General features: G+C 45.4%; 2 protein-coding genes across 4 annotated transcripts in view; both read right to left on the reverse strand.

Annotated features, from left to right (window-relative positions):
- Positions 1–12,233, reverse strand: part of RPLP2 (ribosomal protein lateral stalk subunit P2) — a 142,270-nt gene that overhangs the window by 19,744 nt on the left and 110,293 nt on the right. The window lies entirely within an intron of this gene.
- CD151 (CD151 molecule (Raph blood group)) overlaps positions 1–12,233 on the reverse strand; it is a 33,305-nt gene that overhangs the window by 4,052 nt on the left and 17,020 nt on the right. For all 3 annotated transcript variants that reach the window (XM_057412795.1, XM_057412797.1, XM_057412796.1), the window contains 4 exons: positions 9,146–9,246; positions 7,827–8,018; positions 3,127–3,201; positions 592–696 (listed from right to left, as the gene is read on the reverse strand). In XM_057412795.1, the coding sequence (XP_057268778.1) occupies positions 592–696; positions 3,127–3,201; positions 7,827–8,018; positions 9,146–9,229 (456 nt within the window). In that variant the 5' untranslated portion in view covers positions 9,230–9,246. The remainder of the gene's footprint in view (positions 1–591; positions 697–3,126; positions 3,202–7,826; positions 8,019–9,145; positions 9,247–12,233) is intronic.

Consider the following 12,233-nt stretch of genomic DNA (forward strand, 5'->3'; position numbering starts at 1 on the left):
TTTTTAACCACTGGACTGGAGAGTGTTAATGGTGGTAACAGGGCAATTTTAATTACCAGTTAGTATTACAACTAATGAGTAGATCCAGTACAAATGCACCTGCTATCGCAGTATGTGTATAGTAGGCCCCATGCTTTGAAAGTGCCTGTGCACTACTGTGGGAAAGCCTGTCAGAACTGCAACAGCCCTAATCTGAACCAGGCAAATTAGCAACAGCAGGAATGCTCTTCTTTCATTACATCTTGGTCTCTAGGGTACTGAGTAGCTTAATGAAAAATGTCAGCAATTTCTCTAAGGTTTGAAGTGGGAAGGAGAAACAGCTGTCAAAGTGTCTTGGCAGCTCCAGTTCACTCTGGGAGCAATTCAGATGTTGTTTCCTCAGTGCTACTGAGCATCAAAATTCAGAGGTCACACCATGCAATTCTGTCAGTTGCATGGCCCAAGCCTTGCACCCACCCAACCTCGTTTGGGTCAGAAGCAGCAGCATACAGAAGAAACGCTTGTATGTTGGATGTCAAGAGTCCACAATGCCTTTTGCATGTTTGATTTTAAGCCCTGCAATTAATTCTCCCTGCTTCTAAAGATACCTACTTCCTGCTGCAATTTGTCTACTGCACTGGTAACACTTTCTTCTCCCTCCTTCCGGTACTTCTGGGTCATGGTGTTCTTCAAATTTTGCTTCAGTTCCATGCTCAGCTGAATGGAAGAGATAAGTGGGATAAAATCACAAGGCAAACTCGCCCCTCACAGCAACCCAGAGCCCTGCATACATTTTGTTGCCTTTGCTCCAACAGGAAAGCAGAGCCTAGTGGAAGCTACAGCTTCCTACAAGATCATCCTCCAAGGTTGTACTGGACAGGCTTATTTCCAAGCGATTACAGATTATGCCTCCATTTTAATAACTGGAAGGAAGTGCCTCAGGACAAATTTCAGCCTATATTACACATCACCATGTGGTTCTTAACCTTGAATATATAAGGTTGCCAAACCATGCCTGCATCAAAACAGAGTACAAAACTGCCTGCTTAAATATGAATATGCCTATGAGACCATGTGCAGTCTTCACTCTCTGAAGCCTGTGTGACAGAATACTAAAAACCAAATGACTCTGTCCAGAAGCAGGAAGAAGTCCTGGGCATGCTGGACTGAAGCTCTATAGTCTGAATAGCTCTTGTATCAGCATCAAAAAGGATGCTACAGGAGGGAATCAAGTGTGCAATTGCAAAACTACTGCAAGGCCTTTCTTGATAAGAGAGACAAAGTCTTATTTTGCAAGTACAAAATTTCTGAAAACATCACCATAAACCACTGGCATGTTCAGGTGACTGGATTCAGACATTTATTCCTGTGTAGGCTCTTTTAACGTAGCTGAATTCTTCTCACCCATCCTGGTGACAGCCAAAAAGTGCCAAAGAGCCACATCTCTTTTGTCATCCTGGTTCATACAGCAATACTGCTTTAGTCCAACACCTGTGAAATTCTAAGTTTTCTATACCAGTAAGTAACATCAATATGCATTTTAGACGGGGCCAATGAATGGAACAGGCGTGTAGCCTCTACCTTTTATTCTACAAAGTAGTAAATGAGAGAAGTCAAGCACCTGGTTATGCTGAACTGTGCAGAATACAGTCTGCAGTTTATTCTCCCTTTAAAACACTGTTTTTTCCAACCCCGTGTGTCAAATGGGGACAACACCTACCTCACAGAGATGACATGAGGCTTCATTTAGTAATATTTGCAAAGTGCTTTGAGATTCTGGACTGGGAAGCTCTACAGAAGTGCAAATGACTTAGTGTAATAAAAACAAAGGAAAGGGTTCAGCAGCTGGAAGGCACAGGCAAACAAAGAGGAGAGTCCATTAGCAGAATTGTTACTTGGGAGAAAAGCCATTACCTGCGGGCTCACAGGGAAGAACTGCAGCATGGCACAGAGATAACATAAAAAATAGTTTAGATACACATGCATAAGCCTTAGAGGCCAAAGCAAGGACGGAAATAAAAATGGAGGCAAATAGAGCAAGCAGCCTGCAACCAAGAAAGAAGGGGGATTCATCAGCAAGAGAGCAAAGGGAAGTGCAGTTATTGATCAGAGATGCCCCCAAGTGATCTAAAGCACTCAAGGGTACAGCTGTAAATATGCTGTCCCTTATTTCAATCTAAGGATCAGCTTATCTTCATCCACTGTCATATATGACCCTCTTGCCTTTGCACAGATGGATGGACAGACCCTGGTTTCTCACCATGCCTTCCAGGATTGGTCTTTCCCTGTTAAATAGGCACACACCCTATCACTGATCCCTTCTGGCAGGAGTCAGCGCAGCTCTTTGGCTCCTCACAAACTTCCAGTGCTCATCTTAGAGAGGCCAAGCACAGAAGGCCCAAAAGAAAAAGGAACAGCAAAGAATCCCAGCACTGAAGCCATCAAGATGGGATGTCCAGCTGCTTTTCACAAAGTCATTACCATTCCCAGTCAGTTTCCAGACACTGCAGGTTGTCTGTGCCTTGGTGGTTAAATTCCCTTCACAAACAAAGCAATGACTTAAGTCTCTGCAACTGCAAAAAGTGCTGAGCTAGAACTGCAGCTGCTGGGAGCCTGTGCTGTTCTCCAGTCCCTCAGCTGGCCTACTAAATAAAGATCTTGAAAACTTCTTGACCTGAAAGGAGCTCTCAGCTGGACCATTCATTATCTCTGCCAGTTCAAAAGTACAGTATCTTGTTTGCTGGATGCAGCAGGAACTGTTCCTATGTCCTGAATATACTAAGTGGCACTAACATAATTTCAGCTGCTTGCAGTATGCCTTGAAGGGCCTTAGGAGAGTTCCTAAATAGACACAGTGTCAAAAATTGGCTTGTATAAGGCTCTGCAGAAAAGCATCAGAAAAGCAGACACAAAGGTGAACCACAGAAAAGAGCTGAGCAGCCTCTCTACAGCAACCACCACCACTTTGTCAAAACCAGTAAATAATCCAAGGTCTTCTGTATGAGGAGGGGAGTGAGTACAAACAGGAGAAAAGGTGAACCACAACCAAACCCTTGGTCCCAGGCCTCCAAGCCCAATTCTGGCTCAAGAAATGGGATGATAATCAGCTGTCTTCTGTCCCTGATTTGAGTCTCTAAGTCCACTCACCTGTTGGTAGTAGATATAGGCCAGAATTCCAGCAATGATCTCCAGGAGGAAGATGCACAGCAACAATATGAAGTACTGTAAAATAATGGGAAAATCAGAACATTAAAACAGGATATAAGGAGATGCTGAGAACCAGCTTTTCCTTAACTGGCAAAATGCATGATTGTCCTCATTGATGCTTTTCTGCAGCAGTATTCAAAGGCAGGGGCTGGGATTAAGACCTCAACAGCTAGGAAAGGAGCAATTCCACAGGTTAAAAAAAAAAACAAACTAACCACAGGATAACTGAAGACAAGCAGCAGCAAGCTTAAGTTTAATTCACAGAGCCAGAGCGATGCAGAAAATGGAAAAGTGCAGGGAATTGAGATAAGATCACTGGACAAAAGAAAGTGGTTGTTGGATAACCTGATGACTATACTCAGTATCATAGAAGACATCTGACTCTGACATCAATATGTTTTTTAAAAAATTACACTTTTGCTTGTTTTGATATTTTTTAGGCATTTCACCTATTTATTAAGAAGCAGTGTATATTATAATGATGATTTGAAGCAACAAAGGTCCCATTTCACCAAGGACATAGCAAGGATATAGCTAAGCATAAGCCATAGATTTATGTTCCCAGAGACTTCTGTGGGGCTCAACCACAGGCTGAAGGGCACTATCGAAGTGGATGGACTTTAACACACTCGGGACTGTGACTATATGTTCTGCTGAACTAGGATCTAGGGGGAAAAGCTCAGCATCTCAAAGCAATGTAAGAAGAACTCTTAGAGAATTAAGAGGAGAACATGACTAATTCTTAAAAGGGCTTAATGGCAGTGAAATGAAAAGCCATGTACCCTGCTTACCAGAAGGAAAATCAAATGGACGGTACAGAAAACTGTTTGGGAGTATTGTTCCTACACACAAATAGGGAGGAAAGCCAAACCATGGGTGCTAGATTTCAAGGACTGGGCAGGCCTGAAGACAGAGGGTGATGCAGCACTTCCTCCTTAGGGTAAAAGAGATTTTTAGGGAGAACTGCTGTCCTGAAACACAGCCCCTGCCTTGCTCTTCATCAGCAATGGACAGTTGCTTTACAGATCCAGGCTGTTTTATGACTGGTGTAAAACTGATCTCTCTGCAGATAAAGCTGAAGAGACATCAGTCCCAGCCGTAACAAGAACCTCATGTTAAGTTCCTGTAAGAGGTGACCTCCCCAGGACAGAATAAACAGAATAGTTCCCATTTTCTCTTTTACCCCAACTTTAGGAAAGAGCTGTTCCCAAGGAATGAAGCAAACAGATCCCTGCAAATGTAAGTGGACATCAAACTGTCTCCTTGGCACAAAGAAGGACAGCAAAGGCCTGGATACAGCAAGCTGACCTACACAGCACAGACGCCTTCTGTTGCACAACAGTAACGCTCCTACTATGAATCCTCCTTCACTAGGTGTTTCCAAGCCCCTTTGCAGAAGTAAAACGACACAAACACTCAGGCTTCCTCTTTCACCCTGCTGGGATTCAGCAGCTGCTAAGGATGGACAGCTGGGTTTTATCTGCAGACTGGGCTTTAATCTAAGCACACAATCTCAGGCATTTACTCCCAACCCCACACTCTCCCCCGCAGCCAAACACTGACCATCTCTGCAGATGCCTGTACAAGGTACCCATTCATACCAGGGGAATGAGTCACCCAGTGGAGTGTGTGTGGGATAGCTGAAGGCTGGTCCCAACACTCACACTCACAGGAGGTTGAAAGGGGGCATGATCAGCATGCCTTGACACAAAGGCTGGCTTTCTTTTGTTGGGACCTAGTTATACGCTAACTGTTCTGACATCATTCCTCTGCCAAGGAGGGGGCAGGAGGGTGGCAGGTTGCTGACAACAACCAATGAACTGGAAACTTTATTTTTCCCTGCTCTGTGTCATCATGTCAGGGGCATTCAGGTAGAGCTGAGCTGTGTCACCACAGCTCAGCTCATTGTGCTGGCTTACAGTGGATAAAAACAAACGTACCCAGCAGACCTTAACAAACTTGAGTCACAAGGCCCTTGTGAAATTTTCTAAGGGAGGTTAGTGCCTCTGCCACCCATGAATCTAATCCGTCTCTGCTGATACACTGCATCATTAACCTTATCTCTGTCTCATCACTCCCTCAGGGCTACTTCCAAGTATCGTGCTGATATTGGGAAGCAGAGGATTTCACTCTGGACACACACAGAGCACAGGGCTGCTTCCCTTGCTCTTCATCAGGAGTTGCAGGGCTTTCTTAGAGGTTCGCTCTGGGAGGAGTAGACCTGCTCTGACATGGAGCTGCAGGGACATGCTCCACTCACTTCCCAAGAGGCTGCGGAACAAGTCAGAAATGTGGGATCACCCAAAGGCCTGTAGCAGACATATGCTTGGGCGTGTTCTGAGCAAAATTCACTCTTACTCTGGATCCCAGCCAGAGTCAGGGCAATCTGATGTCTCCTAAAGATCTGCATAGCTCAGGTTTCTTCCATCCACCTTCAAGAGTTTGAGTGAAGCACCAAGCTTTGTTTTCTGTGATTAACCCAAAAATGCTTCAACCCACCTACTATCCAAATCACTCTCTGGAGTGCTCTTTCTACTGCCTGAAGAAGAGACATGTAGCACCTATACTCACAGGTCAGCAATTTCACTCCGGTGAGATGGCTCCAGGCTGAAATGCAGCCAGAACAGAAATCATAACCAATGGATGTTCCCTTCTCCCTGTCTAAGCTAGCAGCTAACTAGAAGCGGCAGCATAAAGGCCAAGCCTGAAGAAAGTCACCTTCTTTCTTTATGTGCAAGGTCTTTATTTGATGGGTCCTTTCCCAAAGACTCTTGCTTGCATACTTCTGTGTATGAAAACATGAACCTTGACTGAAGCGCAATATAATAGTAGTTTGTGTGTTTGTAAAGAACTGGACTGCAGCATCACAGCCAGCCAGGCTCCAGATACACTGCCATGCCTGCTCACAGAGCCAGAGAAACTCCACATTTACTGCCCAAGCCTCAGCACATGACCTGGCTAAGGAGGGACAGGGAAGGCAAATAAGCAATGATACAAAAAGTAGCACAGCTGTGAGTGATGAGCCATTAAATACTATTAAAAGCCTTGAAGTGGGCCTATAAAACTCAGAAAGGCAGCAAAAAAACTCACAGCTTCCCAAGTCTTCAACAGAAAAACAAACTAAAAACCAGGTACACATTTTACAAACAGCACCCAAAGCTGTCACCAAAAAGGCACTGGGGAGAGCAGAGAGTGCTGCTTACAGAGTTCCCCCCCATATTTATGTCGGCCTCTGGTACAGGTTGAAACTGGGGAAGGCTGACACAGACCCTGAGGCACTGACTGTGAAACTGTCACATTACTGTCTGAGCTCAGAGCTGGCAAAGGCCCCCACCCAGTCTCACCCAGCCCTGGCAAGCACAGCCCTTTTGTGCAGATTACTCACCAGCAGCCAAAGCAGAGCACAAGCAAGAAAAGACAATAGGCCTGTCACAACCAGCCACTCTAAAAGGATGCATGGTGTAAGGAGACAAAGTGACCTTTTCTTCCCAAGAGACAATTATTGATTTTGTGTGGCAGAATAGCAAAGAAAACCCCACCAGATTTTCATCTGTAGCTTCTGGCTGAGGCAAAAAGACAAAGGGAGATCTCTTTGGCATGGAGAGTAAGTGAAACAAGGCCAAAACAGACCACTACAGACCAGGAGTCTAATGAACAAGCAACAGCAGTACACCCACTGCATCCTCCTCTGTGTTTTATTTTCCCTTCTTGGCTATACTGTTCCTTTCATATGGATTACCAGGCTTTCAAAGCAGTGGTACAAGCATCAAGCTTGCTCATGACTCCTATTTCTGCTCCTCTATCCAAACCAAAGAGGGGAAATAGGACAGTCGGGTGAATGAACACTTGCAAAGGAAGGAGCTGATCAAGAGTTACTGAAGTACCTTTTTCTCTAACTGTGAAAGTAAAGAGCCACTGATAGTTACTTCAGTCACTGCGCTCACTTTAGCCCCGAAACTAAAAATATCTGCTGCTACACTGAGATTTAAAGGGAGATTTAGAGGGAGGAAGCAGAAAGGAAATCCTAGGGCTGGTCAAAATCTTCAGTGTAGGTGGGCAAGCAGTTTGCCCAGGAAGTAACACAGGGAATGGCATAAAAGCAGCAGCAGATTAGCAAAACAGTGTGGCTTTTTTGTGGAAGCAAAACTAAGTTGTTTTGGGTTTTTTTTTGCAACTAAAGAAAATACTCATGGGAAATACTCTGCTTCTTGACAGCCAAGTGGAAAAGTGTGTTCATTTGGCTTGAACGCACTGTCATTAACAGACAGTTTTGCTACAGCTCTTCCCAAAGAGAATGTGGGATGGACAGGGAAGAAGGAAGAAAGAAAAGGCACAAGATTTTGTTTTGAATAGTTTCAAACAGACATTCTTACACAAGATACCAGTATTATGACTATAATTTGTGCTTCCGAACCATGCAGTGGTAAGCACATTCTTTATGTGGATGAAAGGAAATACTCTGCCTGTCCCCCAGGACACAGACAGTACTGCTGTTAGGAGCTGGAGGCCTTACTGGTATTTGCTCTAGGACAAATAAGGTTGGCACAGAACACAACCAAGATGTTTCCCTCCCTCTCAGCATGTTTCAAGAGAAAATGGGGTGAATTCTCCCCAAAATAAAACAACCAAGTGAAACTTACCACTCTTAGCAAATTCCGACGCTCTTTGAAGGTGGCACAGCAACCAAGGATGCCAGTAACCATCACAACCACCCCAGCCACCACCAGAATATAAGCCGTTGCAGAATACGTGCTGGAGGAAAGCAGGCTGATGTAGTCACTCTTCTCAGCTAGGGTCCAGGCACCTACTGCCATCACAGCCCCACCAGCCAGCTGGGCAGAGAGAGAAAGAAGCAACCAAATGAAGGACATCTGATGCTTCAGTTTCCTAATCTCCCAGAGCAACTGGACTGGGATGCCACGATGTGCTTCAGCTCCGTAAAATGAGCCAGAGATTATCTACACTGAAGGAAGGACTCCCAGAGGTCTCACCAGAATGGGGAGAAGGCCCCAGTACACTGGGAGGGACTGGGCTTCAAGGCAGCCAGCTTAGCACCCCAGGCAGCCTTAGATACAAGTCATCTGAAGCATCTATCTGTGTACAGCAATTCACACCTGAGCCTTCCCAAATGTAGTGACGCTGTTATCTGGGCAACTTATGAAGAAAGTATCAAATCTACTGGGGTGCTATAGGGGAAACAGCTTCACATCAGCAGGCTTTCAATGTACTGAATGTGAGGGAGCAATGCTACCGATCAATGACAGCCATGCCCTACACCTGCTTCCTAGAGTGCACATCTGGGGAGAAAGCAGTCAAGCAGCCATCCTGGCCAGTTAAACTCTAACCCTTGCAGAAAATGAACATGGAGAAGAAGCCAACCAGACCCCCAGAGGTCCCTTCTCTCCTTGCAAGCCTGGTGTTTCTGGAGAGTTTTATGCAGCTTCTAGTAAATTCAGTTAGTTTTCCTTAAAGGTCTGACCTGGAAGCTCTGGCCCAGGAAGCAAAGGAAAAAACAATTCTCTGTTACTGGTAACTTTCTGGTGGAAAGGACAACTCTGGGAAGTTCTAGTGTGGACCCAGCTGCAAGAAGGTGTTTGTTATCCTTGCTCTAGGTGTTCTACTCCACTGCCAGGACTCCCTCTGCCATTTTGTGAGGAGGAATGGCAAGTCAGTGGAGTCCTCAGGCTCCCTAAAAAAGCAATCCAGGTGAATAAACAAAGCATGCTTTCAGGTTCCCTGTTATTTTCTATACTTGGCAACATGACCTGGAAACAACAGAGACTACCATGTTACACCATAACTTCTGCAGGCTGGGCAGGTAAGCCCAAGGGATGGGGTTTCACCCCACACGATGAAACCTCTTTTTGCCAAGGACTTCATCAAGCCCAAGATTTCTGTGCCCCAACACCAAAACTGAAGTGCCATCTCCATGTGTCTAATATAGACTGAATTTTCTTACCCAGAAAAAGAAGTTGAAGATGAAGAGCAGGTACTTGAGACAGATGGTTCCACATGTTTCCTTCTTTTCCGTATACTCACGCATCTTCCTGGATCAGCAAGCTCCTGGAAAAAAAAAAAAAAAAAAAAAAAAGAATCAGAAAAGCCTGAATCACTCATCACACCCCTTCTCCCAAAAGGTCAGCATTACCGCTCTCTTCCTGCAAGAACTAACACTTCTGACCTTTTCCTGAAGTAAGACAGTGAGCAAGCCATTCAATTAACTTCAGGAGTGCTAGACAGTGCGTGCTTAGATAAAAATCTCTTGTATCCATGGGAGTGACCTACACAGTGCGAGACCTCACACATATGAAAGGAAGACAGATGGCACCAGCATGTGGCCTTCCTGTACTGCCTTCATCCTCCTTTTCTCTCCCTATCCTGCTGTCATTTCTGGAGACTCATTTCACTTCAGATCAATACTTGCAGTGAATGAATCAGACCTACTGTCATTTGAGTGGTCAAGTCAAAACCAAGAATTATGATCCATGTTATGGTAAGGAAACATCAGCATAGTTAATGCTGACCCCTCCCTATTTGAACTGAAACAAATGAAATCCCAGACCTGTCATCCAGAAAATCCAAGTATCTGGCTCCTAACTGCAGCCCGTAACTGCTGTTTCTGAAGACAGCAACAGAAACCTCGGTCCTTAACATTTATGGAATAATCTGTCTCCAAAGAATACACTTTCCTCACTGGCATTAGTTAACAACTGCCTTAAATAGATCCCTCTATACATTTTGGGTATTTTTAATCTTTACAACCATAACTGGGAATGTTTTTGTTATCCACTCAAATGCCCTATCCTTTCTGAACCCCAACAATGTGTTGGAGTCATTAATTTTCTTTTTCACTTTGCTTATTTCTCCTGCACATACATAACAAATGGTAATTCATTGTGGGTCAGTCCCCATGCAGCATACCAGACCTGCTACACTCTTGAGCAGGTTTCTCAGCACTAGGGCTGCAACAAGTGCAGCCCTATGTCACAGGCTGTACATCTAGTGCAACCCACGTCACAGGCTGTACATCTAGTGGCTATCAGGCTGGGTCAGGCAATATTATCTTAGCTGCTACAGTGCTAACATCTGGCTTTACAGCCAGGTGGATAAGGCTGGGAACAGCAGCTACCCACTCTGCAGCATAAATGTATTTTATTTGCAGGGAACTGTTTCCTTTTGCTTCATGCCAGACCACTCAAAAACCTCAGCCATGCCTGTGCTTCAGAAATTAATAAATGAAGCTAACAGGGAAAACAAGGCTGAGAACAGGCTTCAGTCCCACCCATGCCCGTTCCCAGTCACCACTTTGCAAGAAAACATTTTCTCTAGAAGAACATCTGGCAACAACAGTTGGCAGCAGAAGGCTATTTCACTGCCAAAGGGGCAGCTCCGAGATGGTGGCATATATCAAGGAGAATAACCCTTCAAAGTTATCTTCAGAAGAGATCAGAACCTCCAGCAATGCTCAAATGAATTACCAGGTTGCAGCACAAAAAGGCCCAGGGCAGTGGGGAGGGCTGGATGCTGGTGGCACTGTGTGCACTGAAGAGACTTGTAAATTCTCAATGAGAAGACACCCTGTGAATGCAGCGCTCATGGAAGGCGACAGATTTACAGCTCCCAGAGGCTTCATTTAGCCACAGAACAGGCACGGCAGCAGCAAGGCAGGCTCCTGCAGCCACAAATGCCTGCACAACCTAGAAGAGGTACATCTGCCCAGAGCAGAGAGATGCCTTCCAGTAACACCCTTTAAGGACTGTACTTGGCTTTTTGCCCACCCCTTCTAACATCAGGGCTGCATTTAGAGGGAAATGCACCACAGGTTTGCTGAAACTGACCCTGGTTCAGATCACCGACAGCCAGGGGATGGTAACAATGTTCACTGTGCTTGGCCTGGCTACCCTCTTGCTGCAGAAGATTTCAGGAACCTTTTTCCTCCTTCCCCTCAAATTACATCCTCTACCATAAAACAAAGCAAAACAAAAACAACAACAAAAAAACAACAACAAAAAAAACACACAAAAACCAAAACAAAAATAAAGAAGCCACCACAGTTATTTCCACGTATAAGCACAGAGCAGGTGCCAGGCCATAGCGAGGGATGCTAACTTATCCCCCTTTCTGATCTGCTCAGAAATCCCAGACCGAGACAGCTGCATTTTATGCTGGGCGAGGAATGGGCAGACACACAGCTGAGACTGTACTTGCATTCAGATAGCAAAAAGTCTGAGATTCCCGTCAAGACTGCAGGTCCTGCTCCACTGAGCACCACATACTGGTCTTTCAGGCCAGCTTGGCTTCACTGCCAGGACGAGAGGATCTGTCTGTTTCCAGAAAGCTGGCAGGCAACAGCTGCAGATTTATAAAGCACAGTGATTCACACAGGGATGGCAGGCCATGAATCAGAAAGCAATCACGGCTGTCTCCTCTTTGATCTATCCTTCCTAGCCACGAGCAGAGCTGGTGGCACTGGCTGCCTCTGCATGCTTAATGACTCATCCAGTGAGCTATTCAGGGAAAGGCAGCTCTCTCTAGACCCTCTTTTTGGAAGTCATGTGTTTGTGCTTCTCGCCTCCCACAGGGTGGGGCTGCCTCCCCTCACCTGCAAAGACAGGCTCTGGCTTTAGGGAGCTACACCGGTCTTCAGGGACAGCAAGTGAGAGCAGGAGACCCTGGTGAAATGTCTCTCCCAGAGAGCCCAGGCTGTGGAGGGGAGAGCCACAACAGGCTAAGGGTGACCTGGGGCTCTGAGCCTCATGGTCCCAAAAAGCACAGAGGTGTTGATCTGTGCCACAGCACCAAGATGAATATGTGGGGCCTCATCCTGAATTCAGTGACATGACCAGGTTCTCTTGGCTTCAGTCATCTTTATAACAGACCTCCATAAATGAAACAAGCCACTCATGAAACCAGACAAGAAGCAGCAACATTAAGTAACGCACATGCTTATGCTCTATTTTAAAACACTGAGGCAAAGGTCTATTCTGAATCACATTGATAATTACAAATTATCTCTCCAGTAGACAGAAAATGGCAAGATATGCCAT

This window comes from Pezoporus wallicus, unplaced genomic scaffold, assembly GCF_028554395.1.
Source record: "Pezoporus wallicus isolate ANWC-B61680 ecotype Strahan unplaced genomic scaffold, APGP_CSIRO_Pwel_v1 scaffold_6885, whole genome shotgun sequence".
Lineage (NCBI taxonomy): Eukaryota > Metazoa > Chordata > Aves > Psittaciformes > Psittacidae > Pezoporus > Pezoporus wallicus.